The sequence below is a fragment of the Prunus avium genome, chromosome 1, assembly GCF_965620075.1.
Source record: "Prunus avium chromosome 1, drPruAviu1.hap1.1, whole genome shotgun sequence".
Lineage (NCBI taxonomy): Eukaryota > Viridiplantae > Streptophyta > Magnoliopsida > Rosales > Rosaceae > Prunus > Prunus avium.
The window spans coordinates 15,661,842-15,677,972 of record NC_142284.1 but is presented as its reverse complement, the minus strand read 5'-3'; the positions used below and the strand labels follow the sequence as shown (position 1 = coordinate 15,677,972).

The following is a 16,131-nucleotide window of genomic DNA, read 5'->3' as shown; positions in this document are numbered from 1 at the left end:
CAAATACGCTTTGCAAGAACTCAAAACTGATAGGTACCATTTCTTTGTCATTGTCCATGTCAAGCACTGAGGCTGTAATGTAGAGTTGTTCATCTTCTTATAAATGTAGATTCTTTTAGAGGGTTGGAGTGTTGTGTTAGTTGAGGGTGTTCTTGATTTCATTCATTCTCAACAGTTTTGCCTTGTGAGCTTTGAGTCTTGTAACTGACTGGTTGTAATTACAAAGAAATTAAAAGAAGTTCATGCTAGGTTTTTCCACAAGCTTTGATTTCTTGACTGAACATCTATAATTACAGATAAAGAAATTGTACTAAGTTACCAGAACAACAGAACCAAATCTCTAAAATCAACTTCTGACAAGGGTGTTATGGTTAACTTTCTTCCTCTTCTTTCCCCCCAACGATGGGGTCACCGGAGCCGCTGGTCTTTTCTTCTCAAATGCTTTGGTTCTGCTGTCTAAATCTTCATCGTCGTCGTCATCGCTAGCAGCCGATGCGGCGGTGGACTCCTCGGCAATTTTGGCAGCAGCTCTTCTTCCAGCATCCAATTTGTAGTGTAATTTCCTTTCAAGGGGATCATCTGAAGGTACAAATTTGGATGGCCGGGGAACTTTAGCACCTAGTCCAAGCCTGAGAAAGCCAATAAAGATAATTATACTCCCTTCACCCCAAAATAAATACATAAATAAATAAATAAACTTGCCTAGCAGGTCGACTCTGTATTTCAAAATGCTCATCTTCTGCTGGTTCAGTCATGTCGTTAACCCATTTTTTAGCCTGCATATTTCTAAATTTTCAATTTTGAAGCACAAACAAGGCAGAAACATTGTAGTGGAGGATTAAATTATCATACCAATTCCAAAGCTTTATTCAATTTAATTATTTGGGGACGATCCTTTTTCTGCGACGTCTTGTTGGTGTGAGAACCCATTGCCGACATAGTAGCAAATCTTTATTAATCCACTGTTACAAAACTAAGAAAACAGAGAAAATTAACAACAACAGGAAATTTAGACGAGAAGCAAAAGATTGTGTGGGGAGGGAGGGAGAGAGAGAAGAGAAGAGGAAAACCGAATTTGCTGCAGCTGTGAAGGAGATGGTGCTTGCGGCTGAATTTAGATTTCTAGGTTTAGAAATATTGTTTTTTACAATTTTAACCCCAATATTTTATGCAATTCAAATATGTCCACAAACGTTTCAACAATTACGTTTGGACTCCAGTTTTTTTTAAAATAATTACTAATTGGTCCCACTTTGGGTTTACCGTGTTCAAGCCGTATCTTGACCGAGTTGAGATCTTTTGTACCCAATTTCTTTGTCTCCTCTCTATCCCCTACGTATTTGAGTGACACATGTCCCAATTTATTATTAAAGAAACACCATGTTTTGTAGTTCCGTTTTTACCCTTGCCATTAGTAAGGGGGGGACGATGGGGGAGGGAGTAACGATGGATGGGGAGGGGAACGTTCAGCTAGATATGTTTTTTAATTAATACAACAACATGAACTAAAAAATATAGTGTTTCTTTAATAATAAATTGGGACACGTGTCATTCAAATACATAAGGGACATAGAGGAGAAAGAGAAATTTTGTATAGAATAGAAGATCTCAACTCTTCTTGACCATATCCAAGGCCTAAAGGTCGTTAGTCACAAAGGCCAAGACTTTTTTAGAGATTGCATTTATAGTTTTATGAATTAAAAAAAGACATTAATTTTTTAGGAATTCATATGCTTTCTTAATTTTTTAGTCAACAGTGAGAGCCTTATTCAGTTACTTGACATTCCATGAAAAAAACAGAAAAACTTTTAGCTCATATTACATCATCATTCTATAACTATATTTGGCAACATGTTGCATTTTGCAGATTTGTTTCATAGAGTGAAAATTAGCTCACCCGCAGTGGCGGATGCAGGAATTGCCACTCATGGAGTCATAGTGTAAACTACCCAATAATTTTTTAAGATGAAAAAAATATTGAGATGGTGGTGGAGGTCTTGGGGAGATTGGGGTTAGGGTTGTTGTTGAGGAGAAATGGGATTTTGGAGGTCTATTTTAGGGTATGTTCTGTTAAGAAGCTGCAGCCCCCTTTATTTATTTATTTATTTTTCTTAAGTCCTAGCCCAAAACGACGTCGTTTTGTCTAAGTCATTTAAAAAAAATTGCCTTGGCCAAAACGACGTCGTTTTGCCAAGCAGTTTTTACAAAAAAAACAAATGAACCCCAGCTGCCCACCGAAGCTTTTTCTTCTCCATGGGGTCATTTCCATGGCTGCCAAGGGCAAAAACCAATCCCTTCCACTAAATCCAGATCTGCCATGGGGTCGTCTGACCCCATTGACCCCATGGTGGATCCGCCACTGCTCACCCGTTAACCTAGCATGTGAAGAATTGCAAAGACAAACATGACACGAAATGTTCACCTGTAATTTTATAATAAAAAAATCATTTTAAAAATTCACATGTTACAACAAGTTTATTGTCTAAACATTATACATAAGAAACATCTATTCTAAATTGTCCAAATTAAATAATCAAATGTATAAAAAAAAAAATAAGCATAATATATTTACTTCTTAACAAGTCACTGATGAGTTTCTTAAGCAGGTACCACAGTGACAATTTCCCCCTTACCCCTGCTTGACACCCATGTTAGAAACCCCAAGGGATTTCTTTCCTTCCAATGTAACAAAAAAAAAGTTAATATGAACATACATGGGTGTAAGCTGGCTTGAGAAAGCTCGAGTTCGTATTGAATTTGAATCAGATTTGGGTCAAGACAAATCCTAAACCCTAATAATAGAAACAAGACAAATCGAGCTTGGTTTGTTTAAGAAACAAATATGTGTTTTGTTGGTAGGCTTGTGAACATATCGATAATAATAAGAAGTTTGTTTGAAATTGTGCATTGAACAATAATTTCAAAGAAACTATATCCAAAAAAAAGAAAAAAACTCAAAGCATATGTGTTTGCTTTCTTCTTTTTGAAGTTTTATATATCATGTTTGTATTTTTACTTTTTGAAGTTTTATATATCGATATATCATGTTTGTATTCTTATTTTTTGAACCTTATGTTTAAAAGTACTTTAAGAAAATCAAAACATAAGTACTTTAAGAAAATCAATCTCTTTGATGTAAATTAGCTCGATACAATTTGAGCTCATATCAAGCTCAGCTAGTAAAAGAACAATTCAAATCACTCTACAAATTTTAAACAATGCAAGCTAGAACACATGATATTCGACTCAACTCGTCTCATCGCACATACGCCCCAAGCATCTTATGAGTCGGCTAGATCCAAATACCAAATTTGTTTTTTTATGAAATGGTGGAAAAATACCGAATTTTTCGTATTAGTAAGATTGTGAAATATTTTGCCAGATATAGTTATAAGTTATAAGTTATAACAATAGTTTCCCGCCAATTATACTTCCAGGTGGCTTATAGCCAACTGAATTGACTACGGGCTCTACAGAGGTTCTTCCTCAATTCTTCTTCTTTTCTCTTTCTTTAACTGTGTAATTTCATTTGCGTTCCTGATCGGTTTTTTAGCTCGCTTCTTTCAGGTTCTTTAGGTTGTGTTGTGTCCTCCGTTGGTAAGGCTCAGAGAGAGAGAGAGAGAGAGATGAAGCAGCTCCTCGCCCATTAAGGTACTCGTTAGGGTTTCTTTGTGTTGTGAAAAAAGGACAAAAAACAATTTCACTCACTCCCCTAATGATCTTGTTGTTGATGGACTTTGTGACACACACAATGATGGATGAATCACACACACACACTTGAGACAACAACCAAGCACAAAGTGACACAAGAATTTATAGAGGTTCAGCAATTGCCTACATCCTCTTGGTGATCCCCTTGAGAAATTCACTTCATGAAAGAATAAGTTACAACTTTGGTTTTACACAGAAAAACCCCTTTAGAACTCTATTCTCTCCCCAAGTTCTCTTTCCTCTCACACCCCTTGCTCAACACTTTGATGCACTTGTGAACACTCTCACAACCCTTGGTGTTTCCCTCCTTGGTGTCTAGACTCTCAAGACCCCAACTCAGCTCCTAACTTGAACTGATTGCTCTCCCTCACGTTCTCCCTTGGTGAGTTAACCTCTTTTGAACACAATAGCACCCAGCTACTTGACCACCTTGAGATTAACCACACCTAACTTCAACTTGCTTTCTCATCTTATAATGTCTTGCTTTATCTCCATTACCTACACAAACCAATGGACACAAGATAAGGCACCATCTTGTCTTCCACGTTCCTTCCTTTAGTCTCCCACTTAGACTAAAGATCAGATCATGCAAGTAAACAAATCCCACTTCAGCCACCTTCCAACAAAACCAGAAAATGGAGAATGGATTCTCCAAACCAAGACAACCAATTGGCAATGAGTGCTCTCCCAACTATACAGCAGGTAGTCCACCTTCTTTTACCTCAGAAGTGACCCATTAAACACCTGCAATCGTGTGGAAAGCGATAGCCACCGAAAACACAGTTGAAAACACGTAAGAAATCGTCACAGCACAACTGGGACGACCGGTCGCCAGGAACTGGCGACCGGTCGCTTTTGGACTGAGGCTTCAGTTTCGATTCTGCTTCTTTACGACCGGTCGCAAATGGCACGCGACCGGTCGCTCATGTTTCCTGCGACCGGTCGCAAAGAACTAGCGACCGGTCGCCCCATGCATTTGCTCCAGACTTCGAATCTGTGTAAAAACGACCGGTCGCCCAAACCTTGCGACCGGTCGCTCACTCCTTCACTTGCATACTAAATGTGAGCCATTTTCCAACACTTTGTAGCTTGTTTGGTTAGATGGAAAATTATAGTTTCAAGGAGCTTTTCCTTACGAAAATATCTACTTGAAAATGAAGTCACCACTAGCTTCTCTTGCCATCTTCAAACACAACTTTCAGTCAAAATAGGATGCAGATCTTCGGGGAGATGATGGCTCTAGATTTACAGGGGCCGAATGATCATGAGCCATAAAGTTCATAGATTTCATGCAGCATGCTCATGATCTTGATGATGGGTAGAGCTTGAAACATACATAGATGGGGTATAACCATCAATTTAAATATGATAGCTCAGTGATGATTCAATTTGTTCACTTTCAGAGGTAGCACATGAGTAACAAATTGAATCATCACTAGAGCTATCATACTTAAAATGGTCCATCTTGATGAGGGCTAGTGTTAACAAATTTCTATCCAGCCAAATAACAATAATACAAAGGGCCTTTCTTGCTTATTTTAGTAAAAAGTTGGTTCCACGTATTCACGAAGATAAACTTACCTCACTAAAAAATTGAGGCATGTTGGAGTCCATTTGGCTTTTTTATTAACAAAAGACCTTTTGATCAATTATTTTGAATCGAAATTGGTTTGCCTCAAACATTTAACTACATTTTGATCCATCCCCATTCTCATTTCCTTTTATTTTGATTCTTTTATGTTGTGGTTCCATTTCATTTCGGTCTATATAATAGCTTACACCAACTGTGACTAGCTACTGGCTGTTGCCGGTTCCTTGGACGGCCTTCATGCCAGCAGAAAAACTCTCGCCTTCCAGGCTTTTTTCCTCTTTCTATAATGTAATAATAGGAAACACATCATTATTAGTCTCATTTTCTGAGAAGATGTTGGATTTCATTAGATAATCAGAACATTACAGAGATAAAGCATGTATTGAGTGGTCTCGTTAATCCAATGGAACAAAACCCCAGAAGAGGAAAGAGTACCACACACGCCAAGACTACAAGAGAATCAAACATCAGTACAATCAGGAGAGTCCTCAATTAGACAATCCTGTAACTAAAGAGGTGGGTCAGAAAACCAAAAAGTTAAGTCCTCTTGACCAAGACTGAAGCGCACAAGACGATCCGCCACATTGTTAGCTGTAATGGGAACAAAGTGGGCCGAGTAGGAGGGGAGCAAGTCAAGGACCCATCTAATCTCTTCGACGAGAGCCCCTTCTGCCGCATAACAGGGGTCTTCCTGGAGGATCAGATGGATGGCATTTGAAGAGTCAGACTCAATAATGAGAGGCGTAATAGAAGCATCCAACTCAAAAGAAATACTAATTTTGAGAGCATACAACTCAATAGCCAGGATTGACAGCAAGCTAGGAGCACGCATTGCTACCGCCCCACATAGACGACCGTAAGAATTCCTGACCACTACACCAACCCCACGTAAACTAGAATTCAAGCTAAGCACACCATCAACATTAAGTTTAAAATGGCCAGGAGGTGGAGATTGCCACTTTTTATCAGAAATTGGCAAAGAAGACCGCCTATGATGGATTACTAAAACCTTTTGATACTTAGCATCATAGTTCTTTGCACTAAAAACTATTTGTTCATGGGGCAAGATAGGAGAACCAAACAAAGCTGCATTTCGGGCATTCGATAAAAACCAAAGAGTAATGGTAAACAAAGAGTGTTGTGAGTTAGGGAGGGTATCCCATACAGCCAACAACCAGATTGCAGCATCATGACAGGGTAATGTAGCAAGATGTAGAGCCCAACCTAGCAAGCACGAAACAGAAGAACTTACCATGCAATCGTGAAGAGCATGAATCACAATTTCAATCTGACCCATACAACAAAAGCAAGTAGTATCTTGGACTATTTTCCGCCGAAAAAGCACCTCATGGGCAAAGAGAGCATTGTTGGCTAAACGCCAGAGGAATGTTGCATTTTTGGTGGAACTTTAAGCTTCCACAGATGCTTCCATCATTTAGTCTCATTAAGAAACAAAAGAAAATATAAACATTATTTAGTCACGAGTTTTTCCTGTTACTAGTGTAAATTGGTAGTGTATTTGCTTTGGTAACCTAAACTACAAACTCAGTTCCAATTGCACTGAAAACTGAAAACCAATTCATTTCTAGAAGAAGAAAATACGTGTTAACAAGTTATCTAGTTGACCTATTAACCTTTTTTAATAATTTTTTTTTATACAGCTGATATCGGAATTTGACAAAAATAATGTCTATACAGAAAAACTCCTTTAATGTAACTGTGGAATGTAACATGATTCATCTATGGCACGCGCTCCAATACTCGCTGTAGTGCTTTTTTGATACCTTCCTGATCAAGTGTTGTTGTCAGTTGTATTTCCTGCACCTGAATCACAGATCGTATAAGCTACGTTTGTACATATGCATGAGCATTTGTATATGTTCTACATGTGTTGAGAGAGAGAGAGAGAGGAGAACGCACCTGCCTTCCTGCTCGCGCAAGAAGAGTAAACTTCTGGTTAACGGCTGGTGACTGTTTAAAAAGAAAAGAAATATGAAGATTTTAAACTAAGAAAATGGAGTTACACTTAGATTGATTCACTGTACTTTCAGGAACTCACATCTGAAAGCCTTTGACCAAATTAAAGAAAAAATCACTCACATTTGAAAGCCAAAGCTGCAGGTCCTGTGAAACCACTCTTTTCTCAAACCCCTGGCGATTGATTCTTACATCATCTATGCTGGAACATGATATCATACAAAGCAGCAAGCATCAGACATCAGTTTTCTTAAAAACCAAAGACTTCCTATGACTTTGAAGCCAGAGATCATATTTATACACTCCTAAAAAAATATTAACAAATGATAAGAATAAGCTGAGACTGCAGAAAACCATTCAGACTCCCATGGACATTGTACATTGTTTACAATCCTAGTAACCTCTCACATGGCCTTCCTCATTTAGATATGCTTCTTCCATTCTGGAAGTAAATATTGACCATGTTAGGAATACTGTTGTTATAACTAATAATATTATGACCTCATATATTACAACTAGTTATACAACGAACGGATCACAATATAAGTTATGAAATGGGCAAATAATGTATATCATGCTACACTCTCCCTCATATGCATCCCCATCCTACACGTTGAGATCCGAAGAAATGGAGACAGAGAAACACACAGGAAGTTGTTGGGCCAACAATGTATATCAAGTGAAAAACTAACACTATTCCCAACTGATTAATAGTCTGAACTGCAACAGCTTACCAATCAGTCTATGAAAACATACATGGTCACACAAAAATGCTAGAGAGATTTTCATGTTTAAAAGGGCGAATTTTGAATAATATATTTGACAATTATGTGATTCATGATTTAACTTTTATCTAATGTGAAGCAAAAGGGGCCTGGACTACTTTGTTGCCAAAATAGTCATTCTTGTGGCCTCAATTCCATCCATAACCGCAAGTGCTGTCACCAAAGGAGTTGATTTTGACCCGAATTGCATGCATGAATCTTGAATGGAGATTGGTATTTAATCATTTATTTCTTTATTGACACTTCTTAATTATTGTTAACATGCACACAACATTAATCTATCTGCGAGCAACAGCAGAGTACCAGTTAGTAATACAAATATTTAAGAGTTTTAACCAATTCAAGTTTTAAATTTTCAGCACTTGCTGATGAGATAAATGTTTTCTTGACACGAATTTTACAGTTTTACTGGTACATTTTCCACTTAAAAATAAAACAATCATTCCTTCATTTTGAATTGAAAGGTAGCATCAGGAAACAAATGTTATTGCCAAGTCATCTCAGCTAATTCCTAGGCAGTAAGTTTCTTTTGTGTCATTAAATAGAAGACATATGCTCTAGCTGTATAAATATATTTTACATACTATAACAAACAACCCAATATACACAAGTCTAGATATTGCAACCAGGTTTAAAAGATATAACTACCAGATTAAATGTCTCCTAGAATAAATAAAATATCATGCAGCAACTATTATAGCATATTGGCCCACACTCCAAACTTGACCATCTTGGAAATTTTCCAAATTCTAAATATTCATACAGATTTTAGTTTTTCAGTTGAAGTCATTAAAATTTTCAGACATAGTTCTTCATTAACCAAGAAATGTGAAAACCTACCCATCTTCCCGTACTAGCTCTTCAAATATCGCTTCAAGGCCTGGAAGAGGTTCTATATTGCTGCTATTGTCAGTGCTCAAAGAATCAGGACCTACAGAGCCATCCTGTGAATGGTCAAAATCATCAAATAAATAAGTAAGCAATTCAAATTACCAGTTGAGAACTATGAACATGACTACAAGTGATATATCAGAGAGTTTAGCATGTTACGAACCTGTGGTATTACTTTGTCCAATGTTTCTAGAAGTGGATCTTCCTCCAACTGCTTAATGGAAAGTGTAATTCTTGACTTTACTCTGCATGGATTTTTAATATGAAAACTCATCACATTCATCTTAATTCTCAACTGTCCATATCAGATCAACAGTTCAGAAACATGGCTTTATTTAAGGTAATTTTTCATGTGTTTGTGTAGTAATAACTAAAAGTACAATCATACAATAGAACTCACCTATCGATATTAATAATTTTGACCCTTACATCATCACCCTCATTTAAAATGTCTCGTACATCCTGAACTAAATCCCATGAAACCTCTGAGACATGTACTAGTCCAGTCAGATGATAAAGACCTGTTTCAGAGTTTGATGCCAATTAGGATTTCCATTTTTTTTTCTTCCCTATTTAAAATAAAGTGTAGAGTGGGTTATAAAACTGAAAGAAAAATACCATCAGGAAATCGTAGGTGAACAAAAGCACCATAATCCTCCAATGACCCCACCCTAGCTTCAAAAATATCCCCAACATTAATTTGCTCAGAAAACTTCGACCAGACAGCTTCCTTTTCCGAGAATATCAGTTTCTTGTGCTCTTCATCTACTTGGATTACCTAAAATATCAAGAGACTGAGATGGTTTGTACATTAAAAACAACTCTTTAGTGCATTCCAGCCAGGAAAATAGAAAATCTGTATATTGAGATGCACTCTCAAATACTTGTAACAACGATATAGTTGTATCTACAGCCAATGAAATAGAATGAAACTTAAAAATGAAATCTCATATCCTCCTCCTCTGGTCTTTCAAAAAGGGAAAAAACCAACTACAAAACCCAGTGTTCAACTTGGTGTTAGAGTATCTAGATCCGACACAGATGTCAAATATTTCTCTAACCATAAAAAAGTGGAACCTGCTGACGCCAGTAAGTAACAATGCTAACATCAGTTTTGCATCCATATAGTATCAGTTTCATCTCCCTCTTCTAAGACTCGACGGCTTTTATCTAGTCCGCCTTCTAATATTTTTCATTAATCTCTTCACCATGTTTTATGCACTTAGAAAAAAAATGTTTATGTGCAGCATACAAATTCCTTTCAAAATATTATACAGTACCTAGAAGGTCAATATTGCAAGCAGATGGTCCTAGGGGTATTACATGCTGCAGAGTTTTTAATGAGTAAGCCAAACATGAAGTTGGCACGTTCTGTTTGGCCTGGCCGATAAGGTCACAAATAGATTGACCCAAATGACATGATTTTTGGACAAACATTTTCGGTTTACCTATCAAAGCAATAATGGCCCAATCAGCATGTTAGTTGTAAAGTAAAATGATATGTGCCTCAACCTAGTCACCACTCTCATTCACCCAGTTTTCTATTTCATTCAAATCTTCAATTAAGCAATTCAAGGGCCTATTTTCATGGAAATTATATTTCTTGTTTCTTGTCACTTTTCTATCTTTTCCATTTTCGAAGGACGTTGCAACCAAATTTGCAATGTCAAAAACCTTAAATCTATGGATCTCACACCTGTCCTTCTCTCCACTGTCAGCATGGTTGTGACTGAACCACTGTAAAAATTAATTAATTAGTGTAGCCTCCTTGACAATTTAGAGAGAAACACTTCAAGAATCCAAAAAAAAAACCCCTCATCTATAAACTACTAATACCGGGTGCAATAATAGTCAGGTGTAATAACAGTTGGGTCCATGGGTTTTTTTTTTTTTTTTTTTTGGCTTTCTTCAAAATGCTGCTTCAAGTGTTTTTGACTATGGAAGGGAGTTTTGAGGGGATTATTTGTGAAAAGGAAATAAATAAAACCTCAAACACAGAATATCAGTTAGAAGAAGAAAAGGAAATAAATCAAACAGAATAGACAATACAACAAATGACCCCCTTTTAAAAAGTTGGTTTTTCTAAAAGCAGCCAACAATTTGGAGTGAAGGGATTATTTAACAAATTAATGATAAATAAATTTCTGTAATTAAATTCATTACCTTCACAGATATAAGTGAACCAGGTAAACCTTTTGCAATGTCTTGGAGGCTTTTTCCCCGTTCTGCATGAAATGGAATCATAAATATAACAGGATATAAATTGCAAGTACACTTCTTAGTAAACAAAGTTGGCAACACAAAACTCATTTCGATGGACAGAGATGTATGGATATCAGCATACTAGCATGAGTGATGCAGGAATGGTACCCGTAATAATAGCGACTGAAAGTAAGAAAGGCACTGTCAAGGACACATATACAAAGGTTGACTTCCTATGTTATGACACATAGAACAACTACATTGAGTGAGAAACATTACTCGTCCTAACAATTTCTATGGCCAAACTTGCTCTAAAGTGAAAGCAAAAAGTATTCTCAAACCCATCCACATTTCAAACCATGCGTCTCGATGGATATATTATCAACAACAGATATCGAGAAAAATTAATTAATCAAGACGTGTCTCAAAACAAGAACAGAACATGAAGAGCAACTAAAGTAAGGAAATCAATACCTTTGCAAAAATGTGATGGGCTCAACTGTGGAAATGGAAGAAAACCCACTAGAGAATGAAACCGAACCAGCAAACCTCCGCCATTATATCCTTCAATCATCCCCTCAAAGATTAATCCACTGTCACTATAAGCCTTTGCTACCTTCCAATCAGCAGATATCTACTTCTTTGCAATAATTAAGTATTAGCTCATAAAGTGTATGGAGAATTTAACTCCAAAAACAGACATAACAAGAGAAATCAAACTAACTGTTGAAAACTTTTTCTATATCATGTGCTAGCTTCAGAAGTTTCTTCTGTGCTTAGTTCTAGTATGAAAACTTCCACACAGCATTAAGAATTCTGGTAATTCAAACAAATTCATATACTAGCCATACTTACAATAACAATGGTGGAACAATATCTAAGGAATCAATGCTTCATGTTGTTCTATGATGCCTAGTGTTGAGAATATAAAGTCCCACATTGTGTATTCTAAGCCCTGTATCCCTATTTGTAAAATCTCAGGTGTCACATTGTCAATTTGAGTTGGATAATCTTTAACATGGTCTCATAGAAAAATACCCTTAATGTGATAGACACAATCTGCCCAGTGGCCACACGTGAGGCGACATGTCACATTGGAAGTTCTAAAATCTTGGGTCTCTATCCCAGTGACCCCTTGGTTTTAGGCCAGATACTGCAACTTTAACACTTTGGCACTAAAAATACTGAGTAAAACTAGTTCCAGGTTTTTAGTATCAAAATTCACAATGCAGTGCAATGTGTCTTTCTGCCTTCCCCTGTACTACTTAATTTACTCACCCGACCCTACAGAGATGGAGTACCATTCTGCTCGAGAACCATGCAAACTGTCTGGAAAAAGTGTTCCTCCTAAATTTTACATAATTCTTCCAGAAAAGCACATATACTTTTGAACTGGTATATATTTGGGAGATAGATTTCTTTCTTTATCGTTCTCTTCTATCTTAAATATGAACAAAGCAAAAACTTCTGGTAAAAGCATGTACAATGTTTCCAACATGTAGGAAACCAACCACTAATACCTTCCAAAGAGCCAAAAAGGGTAGTAGATTATTAGAACTGTAGGTCAGTTACAAGATGATAGGGAAGAATTTTATGAAAATACCTCAAATTTGACCCAATGCATGCCTCTGTGTGTCCAAAAGTATCAACTACCATCTCAGCTGACTCTTATTATCACACAAATTCAATATGTTCTGTTTGATTCTAAACAATTATAACTGCATCCCAAAGTTCTATAGTTCGCCCACTTCACTAAGAAAAGTATGATAGGATAGCGAATAAAAGTGGATGAGAATAGTCACCACTATGCGTTCACGCGAGCATTACCACTTACTAGATCAAGTCTATGGTACTTGCAATGTCTTCAATTATATTAACACATAAAACATAATCATTTATATTGTACATTTTCAAATAACTAGTAATTAAGCTTGAAGAGTAAATGATAGAATCATCTTCTTTTTTCAATTTACATGTTTGATAACCAATAAACTTAACAAACAACAATAAGGTCTTCATGTATTAGGATATATCCTTAATAATTAGAAACTGCATTAGTTCTAAAGCTAAAACTAAGTAACCTTTCTTAAGAAAAGGATAGTATTTAGGTGCAATAGTGTTAAGTACTTCAATATGAAAAAAGAAAATATCATGCTCTACGTCATCAGATGAAAACCTAAAAGGTAATACGAAACATAACACTTGTACTTCGAACCTTTGTCATTATGTTCATCCAATGGTTAGAATACAGTACGTTTCCTATTAAAGTACTTAAGTTCATTATGCATTGGATGCTCCCATTTTAAAGCCAAAAGATAAGGGTTTGCTAACATCCAACGAAACAGGGATGCTCTAGTTACAACTTTCGGTCCAATGTAAGGATGTCAAACAAAACATCAGATTTACCTCTTATTCCTTCCAAGCATCCTTATTATCATATGTCTCTTTTTCAAATTAATGAATTATTTTTTATGTCATTACTTGTACTAAAATGATTAAATATTCTAATAAAATCAGCAAGAAATGGGTGCAACAGATTCTTAAAGAAAAATAATTTCTTATAGGTTTCTTTCCAAGAGGCAAATGGGGTTCTGCAAATTCAAAGCCAATACATATATTCATGCTATGGAAAATCAAAAACCCAAAATGAAAACATGGCCAAAGGTGCAGCAAAAAAAGAAGCGACACCGAATACAAATCCAAAACAGATACTACCAGTAAAACCAAAATATAAGAAAGGGAAAACAGAACACACCCGAGCCTCTTGAAGGTCCTCGTCTGTAGGGTTTGACGTGTCATGCAGAAGGCCGGAATTTTCAGTATTGGACACTCTGCTGGCAGCAAAAACCGACGATCGTTTCTTGCAAAGAGACTTGTGAGAGAGCTTTGAGAAGTTGATGTGATTGAAGAGACAAGATACTGAACAAGAATTATGGTTCTTAGAGGAGGCAATGGCATCGCCGGTAATAAAGAGCTGCGAGACTGAACCCAGTGCCAGAGTAGCACTGTATAGTGGCATTTCTTTGTTTTGGACGACAATGGAGACCAAACTCAGTGATTTAGTGACGGTAAAAGCGAGATTCGGATTGTTGGTTTTGCAATTTGGATTGGGTTTTTCGAACCAGGCATGAGGTATGAATGATTGATTGGATAACGTTTCATTTTTTGGTGGGGAAAAGCTTTTCGACTCTTTGAACGTTCCAAGTGTCTTCTCGTAGCCCACATAAAATCTCTGTACCCTTTCCTGCCTAAACGCCAAATACCATTTTCTTGTTTTCTTTTTTTTTTTTTCTTTTTTTTTAGTTAGGAGTAAATTGAGTTTTTATTTTAAGAATGACATGTCCAATTTAAGTCCATTAGATTAAATTTTAATGAGGTGATATGTGAACAACAAAAATCAAGTAGAAAAAATCATAGAGGAGGATCCGGATCCACGATATAGACCTCAAATTAGTAACAAAATTGAACCAAATCTATCTATTACTATTTGGTTTGGTTTGATAATTAACCTTTATAAGCAATAAATAAATGTTCTATAGCATTTTACCTACATCAAAAATAAATTTAACCTTTTGAGAATAACTTCACCTTTTTAGCTTTGCAGATCAAGAAACTTTGAGAGAGAGCGAGAGAGAGTGAGAGAGAAACAGAGAGAGAGAGATTACAAATGCTTAGGGATTTTAGTTTTTAGTATTAAAATATTCATATCAATAGAGGGGATAAACATAATAACAAATGATGATAAGCAATAAAAAAATATAATAAAATTAAGCTTAATTACACCAATGCCCTCTTCAAATTTTGGTTAAATTTCATTTTGCCACTCTAAATTCAAAATGGCCCATTTTCATTCATTTCTTTATTGAGATTTAGTGACTCACTTTAACCCATGTCGTCAACTCTATTTAAAAGTCTGCTAACTTTGATGACATGACAAGTGGAGTCCACTTCCACATAGATAAAAATATAATTAAATATTCTAATAATTAAAAATAAAATATAAAAATATAAAAAACTACATTTAAAAAGTAACAAAAATAAAAAAATAAAAAATCAAACAAACCCATCTCCCTTCCTCCCACCCCATCACAGAACCCAAAACCCAACCCCATAGACCCTTCCCCCCTCCTCCCCCACGTGCAACTAATGGTGGAGCCACAGTGGGGTTAGTGGGGTTGCACGACCTCTTGGAAGCCATGGAAATAGGCTTGGAGGTCACTTGGAGCTGCTGGTGCGACCTCTTGCAGAGGAAGAAAGTGATGGGGAGGGAGAGAAGAGAAGAAAAAATGAGAGAAGAAGAAGAAAGAAATGGAAAAAAAGAAAAGAAAAAAGAGTGAAGATAGATGGCGATGGAGTACTGGGTGAGGCTGGGAAGAAAGAACCGGAGAGGAAGGAGGAAAAGATGGAGAAGAAGGAAAATAAAAATGGACCAAAAAAGAAAGAAGAAGGAAAATAATAAAGAAAGAAAGAAGAGAGAGAGAGAGAATAAAAAAAGAAGGAAAAATATTAAACAAAAGGAAAGAAAAAGAGAAACTTTATCTATATATATAAAGCAAAAGGCAGAGAATGGTGAAACATTCAAAATACCAGAAAATGCCCTTGGTTAATGCAAATATTAAGAATTGAAATTATTAATTAAATGAGGATAATATGGTAAATTCACACTTTTTCATATTTAAAAAATTAAAATTAAAAGAAAATCAGATAATGGCCTATTTTTATGGAACACAACTACCCATTATCTTTTTTAATTCTAAAATAAATGTTAATTTTAAATATAAAAAAACCTCTTGCAGGCACGGAAGCGCTTGCGGAGAGGCTAGTATAACTTAATGATAACTAATACTTGCTGGGCAGTTAACTTTTAACTTCATGACTATCTCAGTTCTATTGCAAGTTTATATTTGGACAGGAATCCTACCTTGCATTATACGTGTAATAAAGCAGGCATTGTTCCAAAAACAATAATAAAAA

The 16,131-nt window shown here is 36.2% G+C and overlaps 3 protein-coding genes across 3 annotated transcripts; all 3 read right to left on the bottom strand.

The window, feature by feature from the left end:
* Positions 1 to 250: 250 nt before the first annotated feature.
* LOC110749089 (uncharacterized) lies at positions 251 to 3,115 on the bottom strand. Its single transcript, XM_088247090.1, has 3 exons — positions 853 to 3,115; positions 703 to 776; positions 251 to 629 (listed from the first exon to the last, which is right to left on the bottom strand). Exons 1-3 carry the CDS (start codon positions 937 to 939, stop codon positions 347 to 349), a joined length of 444 nt encoding a protein of 147 aa, XP_088103216.1. The 5' UTR covers positions 940 to 3,115; the 3' UTR covers positions 251 to 346.
* A 2,695-nt stretch (positions 3,116 to 5,810) lies between these two features.
* LOC148297410 (uncharacterized) lies at positions 5,811 to 6,557 on the bottom strand. The gene has a single exon (XM_088246916.1). It carries the CDS (start codon positions 6,555 to 6,557, stop codon positions 5,811 to 5,813), a length of 747 nt encoding a protein of 248 aa, XP_088103042.1.
* Positions 6,558 to 6,857: 300 nt separating this feature from the next.
* LOC110749371 (Nucleic acid-binding proteins superfamily) lies at positions 6,858 to 14,313 on the bottom strand. The gene is made up of 10 exons (XM_021949469.2): positions 13,913 to 14,313; positions 11,632 to 11,791; positions 11,119 to 11,180; positions 9,574 to 9,733; positions 9,356 to 9,476; positions 9,119 to 9,200; positions 8,905 to 9,008; positions 7,403 to 7,481; positions 7,223 to 7,273; positions 6,858 to 7,126 (listed from the first exon to the last, which is right to left on the bottom strand). The coding sequence occupies exons 1-10, from the start codon at positions 14,174 to 14,176 to the stop codon at positions 7,043 to 7,045; spliced, it is 1,167 nt and encodes a 388-aa protein (XP_021805161.2). The 5' UTR covers positions 14,177 to 14,313; the 3' UTR covers positions 6,858 to 7,042.
* Between the last annotated feature and the right edge of the window lie 1,818 nt (positions 14,314 to 16,131).

Excerpts from the sequence above, each read along its gene's own strand:
- LOC110749371 (XM_021949469.2), bottom strand. The coding sequence starts at position 14,176 with ATGCCACTATACAGTGCTACTCTGGCACTGGGTTCAGTCTCGCAGCTC. Across the intron at positions 11,792-13,912 it reads AGGACCTTCAAGAGGCTCGG|ATATCTGCTGATTGGAAGGT; the intron begins GTGTGTTCTGTT and ends GCAAAGAAGTAG. Across the intron at positions 9,477-9,573 it reads TCACCTACGATTTCCTGATG|GTCTTTATCATCTGACTGGA; the intron begins GTATTTTTCTTT and ends ACTCTGAAACAG.
- LOC148297410 (XM_088246916.1), bottom strand. The coding sequence starts at position 6,557 with ATGGTAAGTTCTTCTGTTTCGTGCTTGCTAGGTTGGGCTCTACATCTT.
- LOC110749089 (XM_088247090.1), bottom strand. The coding sequence starts at position 939 with ATGTCGGCAATGGGTTCTCACACCAACAAGACGTCGCAGAAAAAGGAT. Across the intron at positions 777-852 it reads TGAATAAAGCTTTGGAATTG|GCTAAAAAATGGGTTAACGA; the intron begins GTATGATAATTT and ends AGAAATATGCAG. Across the intron at positions 630-702 it reads ATACAGAGTCGACCTGCTAG|GCTTGGACTAGGTGCTAAAG; the intron begins GCAAGTTTATTT and ends TGGCTTTCTCAG.